At 37.6% G+C, this 20,239-nt stretch overlaps 1 protein-coding gene across 5 annotated transcripts in view; it reads left to right on the forward strand.

Moving 5' to 3' along the window:
- The window catches only part of LOC128864563 (protein eyes shut), a 307,203-nt gene that overhangs the window by 106,503 nt on the left and 180,461 nt on the right, over nucleotides 1–20,239 (forward strand). For 3 of the 5 annotated variants that reach the window (XM_054104288.1, XM_054104285.1, XM_054104286.1), the window contains one exon: nucleotides 13,413–13,564. In XM_054104288.1, coding sequence (XP_053960263.1) covers nucleotides 13,413–13,564 — 152 coding nt within the window. The remainder of the gene's footprint in view (nucleotides 1–13,412; nucleotides 13,565–20,239) is intronic. The other 2 variants (XM_054104287.1, XM_054104289.1) reach the window with 1 other exon arrangement.

The following is a 20,239-nucleotide window of genomic DNA, read 5'->3' on the forward strand; positions in this document are numbered from 1 at the left end:
AACTTGAATATTTTGTTTATTGAAATAGCTTCTACTCTAGTGAGGGGCATCAGCTGTCTCTTAGTTGGCTCAATGACAGTCCCAGTCCCAGAGTAAACGCGGCATCCAGGTAAATGCGAAATATTATCAGGGAAGTATTCCGGAGGTTACTTTGAAGCCGTGGGCAGACAAACAATGGACGTTTCAATAGGATTCGGCACCGTCTCACGAACCTCGAATTAACCAAGAATGGCTAAAAAACAACGGTCCGAACATCATAACGACCACACAGTGGCTTTCAAGTTCACCAGACGCGAATGCGATGGATTATTGTCTTTGGGCCATTTTGGAGAGCAAAGTTCAAACTAAAAGATTGTGCGCGAGTAGGCCAATATACCTGCATGTCACATTCGGACAGCTTACAATTCGTTTCTGGACCATCTCAAGGCCATCATCTCAAGGTCAGGGCAAAAGGTGGTCATAACGAGTAAAAGTAAATTGAGTCTTAAATTTGTATTATTTTCACACATTATTTACTTTGAATTGAATAACAGTAATTTTCCAAACTAAATTTGTGGGCTTCTTGATTGGTTACACTTCGAGTGCCCGAACCTGTATGTATTATAGTGTTATACAAATTCTAAGGTAAATTTTGCTATTTTTTCATGGTTTTCGCATTTAACAAAATTAATATTTTTCAAAACAGTAACCTTTTAGCTCAACATATTTTATATAAATCTACTCAAAATTTGCGAAGCCCAACAAATAATATAATTTTTCGAAACCTTGTTAATTGGCGTTTGTTTCATTAGCTCCAACTAATTGGGTCCTAATCTGCTGACTCAGGGTCGATTCTCAACAAATGGACAGTACTATTTGATGGAACAACATCAAGACGCGCGGCACAAATAGAAGGAGGAGCTCGGCTAAATACCCAAACAGGGTGTAAGCGCCAATTATATATATATAGTATTTGATGGGGCTGCGGTTAACGCTCGTTATGAAAATGCAACATCAAATTATGAAAAAGTGTTTTTAATAGCCATCAATTCTATGCATTCAATGACAAAGCCCCACGTGCATTTCAGCTATTGGAAAACTTTTGATTAAAATCCTAAAATCGCATTTTCCATTAAATTTTAGTCCCTTCCTTCGGTAGAAAAATTTTACAATTTTGCCTCTGTCATTTTCTCACAAAATTAAAAAAACGGTGATTAAATATTAACGTTTTGAAGGGCTATTCCATGAATCGATCGAACTTTGGACTTTTTCATAACTGGGTGTTGCATGTGCCATCGCTCGAAACAAATGATAGTCCGAAGACGTAGCACCTGGAGAGTATGACGGGTGGGGTAATACCTGCCATTTCAGTGTTTATTTGTATGATTTCACTTCTTCCACGACATGAGGCCGAACGTTGTAATGCTAATGCTTTGGGTATCTAGATTTATTTTTTGTATTTCCCTGCCAATAAATCGAATACAAAACGTGCAACAATTTAATGACAATCCTAGTTGGAACATAAGGCTCCGAAGGCTGATATCTAATCAATCTGAAGGCTGATATCTAAACCATCTGGTATATTATGTTTCAGTGATGGGCCCTAACTCTAGCAATTTTCTATATGACACGCGCCAGTGACCTTATGCGGTCACCATAGAATACTTCTGTGCAAAAAAAAAACGAATTTTTTGATTGAATTTGATATTTTCGTATCATTTTGAAAAGACCGATAGTTAAATTTTTCGAAAAATGGTTCTCTGGAACATTTTAATGCTGTAACGGATTGTCATATATGTTTTTTGAGGGGTATCTTGAAGTACATGTCAAAATGACCCTTTTATGGTTCTATTAAAATATTTCCCGTGAAATTTTACTGCATCGATCTCAAACTAAACTATTTTGCTAACTAAACTATTTCATATATTTTAACTATTTTTCCACTATTTTGAAGACAACTTAAGCCGAGTCATGAAGACTTAGTAGGCCATCGAGTGTTGATTTACTGGTTAGATACACCTTCCATCCCATACAGCCTACCATCCCAGATGTTATGGGTTCAGTTGTGCACGGTCCTCGTACTTTCCAAATTTGCTTCCTTCCCTGTTTCAAAAACAAACAAAAAATCTCATTCCTCAACGCCACAAACTTATCCTTTCCATCCCTACTCCCGCACAAAAACCAACGCATTGCTTGCATTGTGGCTACTAAAACAAGCAAAAACTAAAAAAAACACAGTTACACTTTGCATCAGTGGCGCCAGCAAGATGAAGCGGACAACCGCAGTATTAGCACAGACAGACGAAACTTAGTGAAGTCGTCAACCCTCTGTGCGACCCTTCTGGCAGAAAAATGTGAAACACAGATGGCGCTCCAAGCAGTAAAGAAGGCGTTGTTCCTAAGAAATGACAGGTGGGCATTCCCACTGTTTAGGACTGGTAGGGGCAGGCTACCAAAATAGATTAGCGAAACCAACGCAAGACTGAGTCTTGTCGAGGCCGTATGCTCCCGACAGGAGTGAACAAGGAAACCCAAAAATACTTTCAGACTCTATTAACTAAGCTCGTGCTGGTTTGAATTGCCATAAAATTGTTACATAGCGTTACACTTCGGAAGTAAATAAAGATATAGTGCAAGACAACCAAAACCTCTATAAACTGGAATGTGGTTGCAACTGCTCTTCATTACTTGGGTTATTATTTCGGTTATTTGGTTATTATCGACATTGAAGCACTCTCGGTATTCCTTAAGCAAAACAACTCGATGAATCTACTACTATAGCTTTGCCTCTACATACACCAACAAGCTTGAAAACGAACTTCATAAAGTTATTAAACTATCACTGGTTCGACTGAGTTTTCAATCTGTGAAGAAAGTTTTAATTCTCACCCCAACAACCACTGGCTGCGATCTAACTTAAATTTAGTGCCACTATGCGGGGGCAACTTGAATGCACTTTTCCCACTTAAATTTTACTATTTTCTTTTTTTTTGCCATCAACTTGATAGCTCACATATTGCACTTATTTTTCAAACACTCAGTTGCACACAAAAAGTGACTCACCTCACTGCATTAGGTTAAGTCACATTCGCACTCACTAACTCTCCCACAAATGCGTACACACTAACACACTTACCAATTTGCCGACATCAGCTGTGTTATTCCATACACACACACACACACACACACACACACACACACACACACACACACACACACACACACACACACACACACACACACACACACACACACACACACACACACACACACACACAAACTTATCAACAAAGTGGCTAACAACATCCTTTGAGCACTGCCCTCAAAGCTGGCACTTTATTCTTACTTCTTTCTCCTTTATTGCCATACATAAACATCATTACGTGTGTATGTGCACATGTGTGTATGTGTACGTTTATGCGCTACTCAAATACCAATCAAGCCATTCGAGTGGCAATAAACTCCGTTGCTGCCAAAGCAGCATTAACGTTGATTACTTTAGCCCCGCATGTGTCATTAAAATGTCGAGAGCGTAAGAGAGTTCTCCTACTGCACTTACTTCACCTCCAACTTCGGCATTCAATTTGGTTTTCTACCCCAAACTCCCAAATATTCCTGCACATGCACTCGTATCCACTATGGGACCAGTGGACTTGCGTTTGCGACACAATTGACTTTGAGTGGTTGGTTTGCACACTTACTCACATACGTACCTACATACACATACATACACACACAACACACTCTTATGCCACATACTTGTACCTTTGAAATATATGTATAGTTTTTTTCTTAACCTTTTCGCCCAGTACCACTTTTGATTATCCTTTGGTTTAATTATGGTTTGTTTCCGATCCTAGCCACACCCCTTTTTGCATACTCTGCATTTTTCCACTCATTCTCCGCTTACTTCCATTACCGCTTGTTTGATTAGTTCGTTGATTTTAAACCATCGTTGGTTAAGAACAGATTGGTTAGCTTGGCTGGCGTGTGGGTTTGTGGCGCTAATGAAAGCGCTTTTTATTTATTTTCAATTGATGCATTTGTGCTTGCGGGCGAGCATGCCAGTTAACTTGTCGCATCAATTGACAAAAACCGATTGGCATTAAGACAAATGAGAATGGACATTTGAGCGCTTAAGTAAGTACATAACCAGCAGCTATCAGTTGTCACTGGTCGAACATTTTAATCGACGTATTTCAGTGACTCTCTTAAATTACAGAAAAAAAAGCAAAATTTGTTAATGTAAGCAAACAAAGTGTGCCATGACCGCAGCTTCCGGCATTTTTAAATTTTTTACCAGCGCTGACCACAAAATGTACTGAGTGTTTCAAGTCCTACCTTGCTTTTTATATTCGATTTAAGCACATACCCCAAATAAGACTTTATTACGCATTATATATACATATATACTCGTATTATATATATAATTGGCGCGTTCACTTCTGTTAGGTGTTTGGCCGAGCTCCTCCTCCTATTTGTGGTGTGCGTCTTGATGTTGTTCCACAAATGGAGGGACCTACAGTTTCAAGCCGCCTCCGAACGGCAGATATTTTTATGAGGAGCTTTTTCATGGCAGAAATACACTCGGAGGTTTGCCATTGCCTGCCAAGGGGCGAGCGCTGTTAGAAAAAAGTTTTTATTAATTTTGCTTTCACCGAGATTCGAACCAACGTTCTCTCTGTGAATTCCTTAAACCTTATACATCCCCTCAAATTACAAGTAATTGTTACACTCCATTTCACTTCCAATAAAAATAGTTGTGGTAAAAAATTTGTTAAAAATACATTTTTATCCGTAACAATCATCCTTATACAAAAGCCAGGGAAGACCCCGAGCGCGGTATCCAATTACAGGCCAATAAGTATATTGCCTGTTGCCTCTAAGCTCTTCGAAAAGCTGCTTTTAAGAAGTATAAATCCAATAATTGCGCAAAGAAATCCCATTCCAGCCCACCAATTTGGTTTTCGCACGTATCACTCCACCATAAAGCAAGTTAATTGTGTGTATGATTTCGCTAGACAATCACTTGAGAGGAGGCAATACTGTACAGCGGCATTTTTAGATATAACACAAGCCTTCTATAAAGTCTGGCATGAAGGCTTGCTATACAAGCTTACGCAGTAAGCCGGGTCGATTTGTGGGGAGGCAAAAAAATCGCCCATTGCTCTGTGAAAATCATATTCTAGGGATCAAAATAAGAAACTTTGACGAAGGAACCATACCTCTAAAACGAATTCTGATGTCCCCCAATTTGGCAAAGTTTCTTATTTTGATCCCTAGAATACGATTTTCACAGAGCAATGAGCGATTTTTAAATCGACCCGCCCTAATATATCCTAAATCACATTCAGTTGCATTAATTTGCTGATGGGGTATGTTAATTCCACTATCAGCAGCCTCGCGCGTTTGTTGGTTTTTCTCTAAAAATTTTAAATTATTTTCCAATCGTGTATTGGAGGAGAAAATATTGTTTTAAACAGTTCAATTGCATCATTAAAAGTCGATAAGGTATCCTTCGTCTAATCTTCCAGCAGATTGGCATACTGAGCGTGGAATCTGTGTCAGCAATTTTCTCGATATCTTTATAACTGAGATAGCTGTAGTAAGGTTCTCCACTGCCAATAGATTTCGATGCGCGAAGCATGCTGAGCATTGCTTAAAGGCCTTTCGTAAAAGACTACCTGCAATTACTGCTAATATTTGCGAAAATTGTTCAAGAGAAAACTCGACCATTTTTTTCCACGCGTTCTGTTATAATCTCAGGATCCTCTTGCGAACTGCGGGCGCTATTAATTTGTATATATTCTTCATTCATACTCACTCAACATACATACTCAACTGTGCACTTACGTAACAAAATATTTAAATTTTCAAAATTTTGAACTTTATATCTTCAATAATAATAATAATAAGGGTGGTTAAGTTTCAAGGGCCGGTGTTGATTTTGAATAAAATACAATTTTTTAGGAAATTATTATCATTTCTCCTTATTATGATAATATTGGTACAGATCAATTACGCGTGAAGCAAAATATTGGTCAAATGGCCGCCGCGGCCTCGGCGGCACACCTCCATCCGATGGTCCAAGTTTTCGAGGTTCTAAGCCGTTAATGTGCTGAATTATCTCGTCCTTTAGCTCTTGAATTGTTGCTGGCTTATCGGCGTACACCTTTTCTTTCAAGTCTAATGGTGTCGTTGACGTTTAAGTGTGGTTCACATTCAACATCGGGCCTTGAAATTTAACCACCCTTTATAAGGCCAAAAAGAAAAAAAAATTCAATTAAATTCAAATGATATGAGTAAATAAAAGTAAGTAAAAGGGGAAAAATGGTTACGAAAAGCAAAAAAATAAAAAATGTGCTAAAAACTACTCCAAGTCACATCTTTCACGCTGCAAATGCGTGCAACATATGTGGCAAGAGTTGTCGGTATGGCAAGTTGGCATGTTACCTAATACCCTAAGGAAGTGAGAAAAGGAAACAGAAAAGGAAAAAATCCAGCTGCCGTCATTCGCTCAGCGTTAAACTGGTGCCAAATGTTGATTTGGCAAACATCTGGTGGCTAATGCTACAAACAAGACCCAGTACAACAATAACTACAGCATGTGCAGTACGGCATACATACATGCACACCTACTAATACCGCCGTTAACGCACTGGTAATTGTAATGGCACCACCAACGCTTGGTGTCGGCTTGTAATGGTGATATGGCAAATGCTGTGAAACTCTCGGCTTCTAAGCCAAGCAACTGACTGTTTAACAAACTGCTGATTTACTACTTTTATCAACTGGCAAGAACTTTGTAACGGGAGTGTAAAAGGTGGCCATGCAAGAATAAAAGCAGAAAGTCGAATTGTAAACGAATTCATGCACACAAAAAAAGAAAAGAAAATATAAAAAAATAAAAAAACACATACAGAAGCTATTGAATTGGATGCCTGAAGGTAGCAACCAAATCTTAAAATTTGAAAAATTTCTAAAAAGGCATATTCTGATCGAAAATATATGAGAGTGAATTGTATCAGATTGCAAAAGCAGCGGAAGTTTGTGAAAATGGGAAGGTGTGAAAATGTGAAGGGGGATGTCTATAGAGATACAAGTGTGCCTCAATAAGTCCCCGAAATTTAAAACTGATGGCAGAGCAAACTCAAATCACACATTTCGTTTATAAAGAAGTATTTTTTGAAAGAACTTAGTGTAATTATCAGACTTATTCTTCAAACATTTTCTTGTGGTTACTAAATTTTTCACATTAATATTAATTATTAGTGACACCAAAGAATGGGTTTTTCAATTGGCGCGGGACGATTTTGGCGCCCTGTGGCAGCCATTTTGTTTTGGTGACATCTGTCAAATCTTTTGTTTGTTATTCAGTTGTTTATGCCAAATCATCATGGCAAGTTACACGATTGAACAGCACGTTCAAATGATAAAACTTTATTATCAAAATGAGTGTTCATTAACGCAAACGTTGCGCGCATTGCGCCCGGTAGACGTGGTGGCCTTTCAAAGTCGACTCTTCAACGTTTGGTGGCCAAATTTGAGACGACCGGGTCAGTAAACAATCAGCGAACACCCGTACGTTCAAGAAACGCACGATCAGACGAGAACATTGCCGCGGTCCGTGAAAGTGTACAGCAGAACCCGAGGCAGTCTATTCCTCACCGTGCACAAGAACTTGGCCTTTCGCAGACTTCAACTCCATAGACAACTCCGTTTGTTCGCTGACTGAACTTCGAATCGTTTGGAAGAGAACCCCAGTTTTGGGCGAAAAATCATCTTTAGTGACGAGGCGCATTTTTGGATGAATGGCTATGTTAACAAACAAAATTGCTGTATATGGGACGACACCAATCCACACGAGGTTCACCAGGTGATAATGCATCCTCAAACAGTTGCCGTTTGGTGTGGATTTTGGGCCGGCGGGGTCATTGGTCCGTACTTTTTTGAAAACGACGTTGGTGAGGCGGTCACCATCAACAGCGAGCGCTACACAACGATGATAACCAATTTCTTATGGCCCATATTGAACCATATGGACCTAGACGACATGTGGTTCCAGCAGGATGGCGCTACGTGCCACACAGCAAACGCCTCGATTGACCATTTCAACATCTACCCGCCCTTATTGAAAAACCCTTTACAAAAATATATTTTATTCTATAACAAAACCACATATAGTAAATCCAAGTTTTAAACCTTTTCCAAAATTTTTAAACATGAATCCAATTTCCACTAAAATTTTTATTGAGAATTTGTCAACAATTTTAGAGTAAGCTGATTTAAAGCCCATTTATTTCTAATATAATAAAGTAAAAGTTTCAAGGGGCTAAACGTTTTCGCGTGTTTTTAGTCATTTTTTTCCTTTGAAAAGTTTCGTGGATTCGTTATAAGGAGAAAATACGCAACACTGCCAAAGATAAAAATTATCAAAAATCAACGAGAGCTTTGAACAAAAGTTTCACTTTATTGTATTAAAATTCAAAAAACTGTGTGCTCTGCGTACTTTATATTTTAATTTTCATTAAAAATATCAAACTGAAATTAAAAAGATTTAAATTTTTATGATAATTCGCCGAATTTTTCTAAACCTCGGGCAAAGAATGAACCTTAGATTAGTATTTTTTATAGAGTGAGCAATGGTTTTATAAAATATAATTAAAAGTTATAGTTTGTCAACATAATTTTATTATTTATAATTGTGCAACGGACTATATTTTTTGAGGAAAAAACCATCTGGTCAGTAAGCAAAAGCATGCAAAACTGCTATGAGAACTCTTCACAATCAACTGAAATCATTCGCCACTGCTTTGCACATTTTCAGCGCAGCGGCACCAGCACAAGTAACTGCGAGCTTCAAATCATCCCACCGAAGTCACACCGGAGAAATGGTTGAAATGATCCAATATGATATGAGAATTCGCGAATGAAAGTGCCCTTTAAGCTAATCAAATTGAGCAGTGATTTCAGTTTTGCTTTATATATACATATTGATACGAAAAATTTGTCCGCAAAATGGGCGCCGCATTTGCTCATAATTGGCAATTAATGCAAGCGCTTGAAATTTTCACAAGAATGCTTAAAGATGTTCAATCGCAATCTCTATGACTGCATACCCAACAAGAATTCAGAATAACACACGAGAGCCTCAGGAGCAGTCAACTGGTCATGATTGAGCAAACAGGAAAAAAATTAAAGTGAGTCTATCGACCAAGAAAGGCCATAGAGACAATGTACTGCTTTTATGCGCAATATGTCACTCATCCAGTTAGTTGGAAAGAGAGTAGAGTGATCATCAGATGCTTGTCATACCTTAAAGGGCAATCACGGGCACTACATTATCACCTTCACGAACTTCAGCTCCCTGAATGGCGTTATCGTAGTCCAATCCTTGCCTATTGAAGAAGAAAAACTTCATTTCGAGAGACCTGCGTTACCGTCCTACAATTACGTGTTTCTAGTAGCTTGAGCTCCTACTTTTCGTTGGCTTAATTGGCAAAGCAGCAAGAGATCTGCCAACAGAAGAATATACTGGTTCGCAATTCTGTAGTCCTTATTGAAAAATTGCTTGATTTAAGTTATTGGGTTGTGCCCTTTCTAACGGCTGTTTTTCTAGATTTAACTCTATGCGACTACTTTCTTTTTACACAGACTTAATAAAATATGATCTGTGTTAAATGAGGCTATTATCGAAACAAGAAATGCCCATTCCTCAAGACCTCATTTTAATTCTCGGCAATCAAAAACCTAAAACTAACACTTTATAAAGCTCTCCTCATGCCCGTCTTAGCGAATAGCGCAGAAGCTTATACGAGAAGTATTCCGATGAGGCGTTCTTTGCAGTGCTTGGGAGAAAGATTCTGAGGGAGATTTTTGAATTTTTCGTCGATGGCGACGGCGCTTGTCGTAGGCGATGGAACAAAGAGCTGTATAACATAGGCATAGCAGAGCGAATAATGATCTAGTGAGTTCGTTGGTTGGGTCATGTCAACCGAATGTATGCAAACGCTACGGTTCTGAAAATATCCGATGCGACACCAGCTGGTGGTATTAGAGGAAGGCCTTCCCTACGTTGGAAAGATCAGGTGAGAAAGGGCGATTGGCGCCTTTTGTTAAGCTCGGTCAAAATAGTTTAAGGGTTATCGCGCCAAACAAGAAGAAGAAGAATCAAAAAATTGGGGAATAATGAGGGGCTTAGGGCAGTGCGCTTAACTAACTTCTTACCTTAAAGATAAAGTGATCTTTGCGGTAATCCTATCGATAAATTGACCTTGATCTAACGCTCCCATTGTAAGCCCATCTTGGGTCAATATTATCTAAAGACCAGTTAGAATAATCTTTAAAATTTTCTATTCAAGTTCAAAGTATTCGAGTTCAAATTGTAATTATCAAATAAATCACTCGTACGGAAGGAATCAAAGGGCACTTTGAAGTAAAGAGAAATTTATAATCGAATAGAAAACAGTCACTAGTTAAAAGCTCAAACATTTTTCTGGGATAATTTGAATAAAATCATGAAAGCGGAAGCAAATACGGAAGTAAAATCAATAAAGGCTAATATTCGTAAGAGTCGCACTTGACCAATAATAAATAACTACAATACAAAATATAAAAAAAAAACAAAAAAAAATAAAAATAAGATAAGAAAAATATAATAAAAAAGTACTTAAGAAGCAATAACAAGAACTTTAACAAAAGCGCCAAGCATTTGCAGCCTCAACTATATTAAATGAGCGCAGCGTTGCGCACGAGAAGAAATAAGGTAACGCATACGCACTGGCGCACCGCTAAGCCAAAGCACACAATGCATGTCTCTTGCGTGGGTGTATTTGATATGCTGCTTTCTGGTGCTTCTACGTACATTTCTTTGTTTAATTTAGAATTTTTCCTTTACGCTGGTATGCTTGTAGTTTTTGCAAAGGCCTAGCGAAGTAACTAAACTTTGTGGCAAGGAGTCTGCAGCTTTTTTCCAATAAAATAAAAGGTTTCGCAACTATTTAAAAACACACCAGACAAACCAAACACAACAGCACACACTACTCGCCATTGTTACATTGTTAACTTACTACTGAATTGTTCAGGATGTGTATTGCTTTGTGTTTTTTCCGTTTACTTCTTTTTTTGTTTGCTTGCGTTTCTACCATTTTTAGAATTTTGCTGAATTTTTTGTTAATAGTTTTTGTTTTTAATCTCTTCTTTTAACTCCTTGTCTGCAGTTTGTGCAGCCTTTGTGTCATGCCAGCAACTTTGCGGTAGCATTATTATACACAAGCAATGTGCTCAACGTATGCACACATGCAAACTGAGTAAATTGTAAAAGAAAAAAAAGAAAATGAAAAATACAAAAAAAAAACAATAAAAAATAAAAACGAACAAAAGCACATTTGAAATCACAACTTGCACATAAACGAACAAACATAAAATTATAAGTAAAAAATTTGTGTAATACATACAGTGGCTAACATAAGTGCGTGCATGATGATTTTTTTGTTTTTGTAATATTTGCATTGCTTTCAAATTCATTTATTACTTTGTTTGCTGGACATTTTTCATGCTTTAAGCAAAACTATATAAAAAACTTATAAGTTCATATAAAATTGGAAAAAAAAAATCGTACTAATAATAATGTCAATTATCTGTTAGTCATTCCGCGATCACTGCTTTGACAACGCCATGGTGCAGATCCCAACTAGTCAGCTCCTATAAGGAGGAGATCAAATTCTTGCGTGAGCAGGTAACATTACTCATTACTGGAAGTGCTTATGCGATCGCAAGGAAGGGAACCGCATTGGTCGCAGATACCTTCTACCCGGTCACCGACATCCCCCTGACTGTTCTTAAAGGGGAATTGCACAACATATTTTTCAGGAAAGCGTAGAAAAGATGGAGCTCCATTTTTTCTTATACTATTTCGAAAACCCCTTAGTCCCAGTATAAGAGACGGAGGACTCAGAGAGTCCTGAGAACTCCACTCGATTCATGGAGTTCCATATTTTCGTGTACAATTTAGAAATTCCTTTGGTCCCATTATTGTATTAAATAGTAAAATAGGCCGAGGAATTAGTCCTGAGTACTCACCTCCATTCAATTTTCAAACTTTTTGCTGCGTTTATTGGTAGTTGGATGATCGCCCCCATTGCAGAAGCTGTGTGGACCTTTCAAATATGGAAACTGTTGAGTACTTTGGCAGCTAGACGATTAAGATAACCGGGTGCTTCTTTCTTCGGCAGCTTGTGGCCACCCTAAACCTTATTCTCCCTAAATCCCATCAATGTTATCCATTACATCAACAGCTCTGGTGGGCTGTAGATATCTGCGCGTTGGAGGTCTAGAAATGGTATCAAAATGCCGCTTTAGTTCTGCTTGGCGAGTGGCACTTCAACCATTTCACCTACCTGATCATAATAATCTAAATTTTGAACTCCTTAATGTAAAATTCTAGAAAAACCTCAAGTATGCAGGTCTTAGCCCATTGAGTTTTGATATATAGACGATTTACTCTTACGACTTTTTTTCGTATATACATTGTTTTTTTTTTATAAAAACTAAATTTAATTTTTTTTTTATTCATTTATTGAGTTTTCTTCCATTTTGTAAACGCTCTTGTGCACCACGTATTTCATAAAAACCTTCAAAAAAGAGAAATAATTAAAAATCTAAGCAATTGTTTGGCCGCTTAAGACTTCTACTTGTTTCACTAAAAATTCATAAGCCATGCTAAATAATTAGCACTTATACCCTTTATTTCATGTTTGATCGCGCTCCTCCTCCAATTTGTGGTATGCGTCTTGATGTGTATTCGCAAAATAGAGGGATCTACAGTTTTACGCTGCATCCAAACGGTAGATAGTTTTTTATGAGCAGCTTTTTCATGGCAGAAATACAGTTGAAGATTGGCCATTGCCAGGCGAGGGGTAACCACTTCCCTATTAGAACTAACTTTTTGTGTCAATTGAGGTTTCGTGCAAGGGGTTTTGAACTTGTGTACTTCTGAATGATACCCACAAAGCATTCGGCTACGGCAGCCGCCAAAAACTTTGATTAAATTTATATGAAACTTTTGTTGGCTTTCTCTAAATTTTGTAAAAATTCCGAATTTTGATTTACATGGTTTTGGTTAGAGGTTAAACGGTTGGAGTGCCAGTCTGGCACTCCCCAAGAAGCACTAAAGCGCCACTTTTGGTTAGCTAATTCATAGAAAAAATAACGAAAAACTTCTAACCTGAAAGGTTATGTAAATATTAAAAAAACCATCACGCACTCAGTTATGCCTGCCGCTGTATGCACACACATTTGCTCCTCACGTGCATTCCACCAGTCCGTAACTACTCTACTTTTTATTGTACCTACTCTCACTAACTAATCTCTGTACTCTGGTATTCTTTCAACTTTTATTTTTCTTTTTTTCTCTCTCTTCTTTCAACATCCAGCAGCTCGTATTCGTGCTACTGCATCGATGGCTACACAGGAATTCAGTGCCAAACAAATTGGGATGAATGCTGGTCGGGGCCCTGCCAGAATGGTGGTACTTGTATAGATGGTGTCGCCTATTACAACTGTACGTGTCCGGATGGTTTTACTGGTAAGTGGAGTCGCACACTGTATACGAATGCTTCAACGTTGTATGTAGTTCATAAATATGTACGTATGGTGCATTTATGTATGTGTTAAGGCTTTTTTTAGTCTTGACTTTTTCGTTTTTTTCTTTTTGTGAGCAACAACAAATTACTAAGCAACTACAAATACTATGCCATAGCGCACTTCCTCTCTTTTTCCTTAACACCACACTTTTGTATTGTCATTCATTCAGTTGCAGGAACAACAACAAGCCAAATACGTTTTCTATTTGGTTACCATTTGCCGGCAACTCGAAAACGCCGAGAATAGGAAATTGTATTTTAGTGCTATTTTTAAGGTACTCGCATTTGTTGTGCTATTGTTTAGATTCATACAAATGTAAATGTGTCTGAAAAAAGCAGTTCGGTACATACTCACTTATAACTGTATTTGTATGCTCGTATTTAGTTCCATATACACTCGCATGCATGGGCATCTAAGGCAAATTGTCTTGTGTATCCGCCCGGTGTACGCGTGTAAAATAAGTTTTATTATATTAGAAACAAACGAGACCGCAAACCAAAGAGCAAAACAAAATGCAAAAAGGAAATTTAAAAATAGCGAACAATACCAGCAAATGTGAAAAACAAAACAAACAGCAAATTCGTCTGTGGACGTGTCAGTTCAAAAAAACTTGCTATGAGACTTAAGGCACAGACGGCAGTGAAATTAATTGAATAAAAACCTTATATACAGAATCTTTCAGCTTATTTCGTACCAGTTCTTTTATTTTGACAGCTATAACAGCTCGAAGGCGTCTCTTTTGACAGATGCTAAGCAGAAGATCTACAATTCACTAAAATGCAATGGATTTCGCACGAGAAAAAATATAAAAATAATTAAGATCCCCTACAATAATGAAGGAAAATTGTGCAATAGAAACCGAGAAAAGTGCATAGAAAAATTTGAGGCGATTGTCTTAGTACAAGACTCGCACGTTTACGAGTATCAGCCCTGTGATCCGCCAAATTTTGGCCGTATGGCGTCAGTGGTGGCTTGAGTATTACATTAAACCGATTGTGAAGTGCGATGCATGGCAAGTTGCGCCTCTTTGTTGGAACCACATGTCGACGACGTTTAGCTGATTAGTTTTTAGGAACAAAAGTTCAGTCAGCATGACTCGACTGCGCTCACTACTCCCTGTAACTGAAGCTTCTTTCTCATTTTGAAAGAATTAGGGACCGATTATGTCGCCAGTGACTTATGAACTTCGCTAATAGATTTATTTCTGTTGTTCTTTTTTTTGTTTTCAAAGTAAATTTCCAAAATTTGGATCGTAGTACTGACGTTAAATGATTCATAATGACTGGCCAAACTTTACTGAAAAGAAATGTCAACACAGTTTGCTATTCTCAGCTGTCAAACTATTCTATCGATATCGATAATTATCATGCAGCTAAAAAAGGTAGCTAAAAATCTATGTATCAACGCTTCGATCGATTTGCAAACGGGCACAATATAAGAGTGCGTAACTAGCGCACCGCACATCTGGGTTGTATTCGCACATAGAGGAAAAATTGCAATAGCAGCTGTTGCTTAAAATATGGAAAATAGTAAAGGAGTAGAAATTTGACGCTTACCCCTTTTATTGGCTTTTTTGGCCGTAAGAAACTACACAACATTTGTAGAATCCAAAACAAACATTTCCTCTATATTTGAGCTCAATGCAATTATGTTTGAGTATATAGAGCGGCCGCCGTAGCCGAATGGGTTGGTGCGTGACTACCACTCAGAAGTGATCAGGTTCGAGACTCCAGAATGATAGAAAAAGCTTTTCTTATTAACGACAGGCAATGCCAGACCTCCGAGTGTATTTCTGCCATGAAAAAGAAAACACCATTTGCCGTTCAGAGGCGCCAACAAATGTAGGCGTCTATATTTCTAGAACAACTTCAAGATGCATACCGCAAATAGGAGGCGGAGTTCAGCTAAATAACCAACCAAGAATGTGAATGCCAAATACATATGAATAAGGTATATATCATAAACACATATATAGAGGAAAAAGAAAAAGTGTTTATATTTTTGGTTTTATAAAGAGTCTCTCAAGTTCGAGCTTTTTTTTAATTAAAATTAACAACATATTTTCATTTTAAGCCCATTGACATAAATAGTAGAGGTTCTGTCAGATTTTGACAGATTAGTGATATTTATCAAATGCATTCCGGCGGCCGCCGTAGCCGAATGGGTTAGTGCGTGATTACCTTTCGGAATTCACAGAGAGGTCGTTGGTTCGAATCTCGGTGAAAGCAAAATTAATAAAAACATTCTTCTAATAGCGGTCGCCCTTTGGCAGGCAATGGCAAACCTCCGAGTGTATTTCTGCCATGAAAAAGCTCCTCATAAAAATATCTGTCGTTCGGAGTCGGCTTGAAACTGTAGGTCCCTCCATTTGTGGAACAACATCAAGACGCACACCACAAATAGGAGGAGGAGCTCGGCCAAACACCTAACAGAAGTGTACGCGCCAATTATTTATTTATTTTTTTTTTTTTTATTCCGGTGAAATTTTAGGTAAAATTAATGCTCTATCTCAGACATCGAACCAAATGCAATTTTTCAAAGTCTCAATTGTTTCTAGTGAGGCGGCTCTCGTGAAAATCGGTTGATTTAGGCGGTAAAGTTTATTTCCTTTATTAGCACAATAAGGCCATGAGCCGAAATTTGTTTAAATTAAAACCAAAGAAAATAATAAAAATCTCAAAACGAACCCAAGATATCTCACTTCAAACAATTCTAGATCAAAATATTCAACACTGAATAAATCTCAAATTTATGATTTTTTTGAATTGACTTTTATTATAAAAATATATAATAATTTTAATAAAATAAAATTAAAAATCTAAAATTTACTATACTTATACCCCAATTTTTATAAGAACTTGTAGTAATGCCCAAAATACCTGAATTACTTGATATGAGATCGCTCATATAAGTTTTATGCAACTGTTCTTTGTTCAAACAAATTCGTTAAATTGTTATTTACAAGACCCAAAATAAAAAGATTTTCTTTTAAACTTTAAAAAAGATTTTCTTTAAGCTGTTATAAAATCATTTTTTCAGTGTGAACTAAACTGAAGGGACCTACAGCTCCAAACCAACTTCAGCAAATGTTTTTTATGAGGAACTTTTTCATGGCACGCGGAGGTTTGTCATTGCCTGTCGAGGAGCCACAACTATTAGAAAAACCTTGTTCTATTATTTGGCTGTGTCATGCACGGGGATTCGAACCTACGCACTCCTTAATAATGGTTACGCACCAATCCCATTCGTATGCGGTGACCGGTTTATGCTACCAAGAAAATTCTTACTGTATCGAGGAGGTTACTTATGCATATAAGATGACACAAAATTAATCATCCAATTTATTTATTGTGTAACCTTTTTTACTAAATATATTAACAAAAGATGATTTTGACTGATGAAAATCTCTTTTTTGACCTTTGCCCGCTCCATTTATATACTGTGGCTGTCTAGTTCACAAGGGCGAAATATGTTACCACATGATTGACCTACCATGATTTGCGTCGCCTTGGATATAAATGTGTTTTTATAAGTAGTCGAACTTTGTTAAGGTTTGCCATGACGATAATGAGATTTGTGTTCGATTCATAATGCGAATACTATAGCAGTAAAATCAAAAAATACTAGGTGGGTCAATAAGTTTTACGGTTCGATAAGAGAGGGCGTTGCTACTAGCCTAAATTTTATTTTGTAATGTTGCTACAGACTTCATATGAGGTGAATTTTCATTTCAATCAAGTATAGTGCAGCGATTGAATTCTTATTTTTGGAAGATTTAAAAGCAAAAGAAATTTGTGAATGAATATTGAGAGTATAGGGACTTTTCGCTATCAGTTAGTACAGTAGAAAGATTGGTTGCTGAATTTAAATCAGGTCGTACAAGCATTGAAGACGATCTACATCAAAGACGTCCAAAAGCAGCAACAACACCAGAAATCGTAGAAAAAATACAAGAAATCGTGTTGGAAAATCATCAAATGACTGAAAGAGATTTCGTAGAAGCTCTGGGCATCTCATTGGGCAGTGTAAGCAATATTTTGGCTGAAGTATTGGGTTTCAGAAAGCTGTGTGCGCAAAGGGTGCCGCATTCTATAACAATAGAACAAAAACATATTCGATTACGAATTTATCAACAACAATTCGAGCGTTTTCGAAAAGACAAAGTAGATTTTTTGCGTCACTTCATCACTATTGATGAGACTTGAGTTTACCATCTAGATCCTAAATCAAAAGAAGAGGCTAAAGAGTGATGTGAGCCAGGTGACTCGGCTCCGAAACGAGTTCGTATCCAGAAATCGGACAAGAAGGTGTTGCATCAGTTTTTTGGCATCCGAATTTCAAAGAATTCTGTTTGTAATATAGATTACTTGCAAACTGATAAAAAAAATAAATTCTGAATATTATTGTAACCTTTTAGATTAGCTGATGGGAAAAAATCGTGAAAAAGGACACAGTTTACAAAAGAAAACGATTCGCTTTCATCAGGAGAATGCACCGTGTGACACAAACATTTTGACAATGGCTAAACTCCATGAATTAAAGCTCGAATTGTTGGAGCATTCACTATATGTATTCACCAGATTTGGCTCCTAGGGACTTTCATCTGCTTTCTGACCTAAAAAACCTCACGCGTGGGAAATGTTTTCCATGAAATGATGAGATGAGCTGTGCAAGCGTATTTTGCAGCCTTTCCAGATGGAATTCATAAATTAGAATGTCGTTGCAACAAGTATGCAGGGAGGTGTACAGGGAGACTATACTGCATAATGAAGTGTATTTCAACCACAAAGTTGTGTTTTCCTTTTCAAACCGCAGAACTTATTGGACAATCTAGTTTTTGGTCTCTAGACGCTTTCCTTTCACAAGAAAATCTCTGGGAATATTTAGTTTAAGTATTTGCGCCTCCGCGCTAAAACGCATGCTAGTTAAAGGTTTATACTTTGCACATTCCGATAATAGAACAACTCTAGGAACGGAAATTGGCGGTGTCATAAAACATTTTCGTGCGAATTTCCCACAAGGGTCATTCACTTTTTAAAACAACAATGTATGTATAAGAGATCTAAATTGTGAAACTCTTGTTGCGAATAATGCTGATTCAATTCAGATATCGCAACCGAGCAAATGCCCTGCTGAACATTCTAACCCCTTTTTTATGGTCGGTGATGCCAGCAATGCCACTTAACGCTTCTTAAATTTTCAGCACGTTTTTCTAAGGTGCTTGCGGCACAGCCAAAAATACGCATACTACCCGAGATTACAGCACAAGTGACGAAAGCAGCATTGCTGTGGTGGAAGCAGAAAAGTAGTAAAAGAAATGAAATGGGAATAAGATATTCTACAGCCATGCCTTGCAGAAAACGTTACCACTAGAAGCGATTCTGGTTTTTTGTTGTAGTTGTTTACATATATTCATATCATGGAGTGCTAGAATTAGAGGGATTTACATACTTACATACACATATATACACAAATGTTCAACTTATATGCACAGGCAAATGTTGTTATTATTGTTGTTTGTATTTCAAAATCTAAGCATATGCTTTTAATGCATCCACATGAAACTAACGCCAACTGTGCTTTTCTCTACTTTGCCTTCACCTGAATGGAGTCAATACGAGTGTGTTTATGAGTGAATGTATACAGGGTGAACGATATGAAGTGTTACCTATTCAAAACACCATAACTTTTTTGTGTGAAATTAGTTTTTATTGATTTCAAAGACAAAATTGTTCAAAAAAAAAACACAATTTAAACATATATTCACTTTAGCTCGATATGACCACGTTTTGCCTTAGCTATAGCCTTCAAACGGTCAAAAAATTAGTTGCATGCTGCACGAATGTGATCTTGAGGTATTTCGGCCCATTCTCGTATAATCGCTTTTTTCAGTGCATCCATACTGGCATATTTTTTAGTCCTCACCTTGCTCTCCAAAACGGATCAAATGGAATAATCCATCGGATTTGCGTATGGCGAATTCGAAAGCCATTATGTGGACGAAATTAAGTGTGGAACATGATTTTTTAACCATTCTTGGTTCATACGAGCTTTATGAGACGGTGCCGAATCCTGTTGGAACGTCCATGGTCTACGACCGAAATGTTTGCGTGTCCCGAGTTCTAAAGCAGCTTCTAAAATATTTTCCTGATACTAAGACACATTCACTTTGACACCAGGCTCGACAAAAACGATTGGAGAGCGTCCATCAGCGGTCACTGCGGCCCAAACCATTACTTGCGATGGGAAATTGCTTCGAGTGGCCATACGTAGGCTCAAATTCTCGTATGAGCGTTCGGTCAAGTAAACACGATCGTTTTGAATGTTTATGAACTGCTCAATTGGGAAATTTTTTTCATCAGAAAACACAATGTTAGGAAATTCGCTACGTTCGTGCAAGCGCAACAAGTCCTTTGCTCTTTCGCACCTTTCGTGTGCTTTTAGGAACTGTAAGCCTTGACCTTGAGTTCATTTTTCAATATGCGTCGAGTGCTGTCTTGCTATTTTCAGTTCTTTGGCCATTTTTCTTCCACTTTCACGTGGATTTCGTTCAAGTCGAGCCTTCCCTTTCCTAACCATTTCTGGCGTTATTGCGATTTTTTTTGCTCCACCTACA

Source organism: Anastrepha ludens, chromosome 5 (assembly GCF_028408465.1).
Source record: "Anastrepha ludens isolate Willacy chromosome 5, idAnaLude1.1, whole genome shotgun sequence".
NCBI lineage: Eukaryota > Metazoa > Arthropoda > Insecta > Diptera > Tephritidae > Anastrepha > Anastrepha ludens.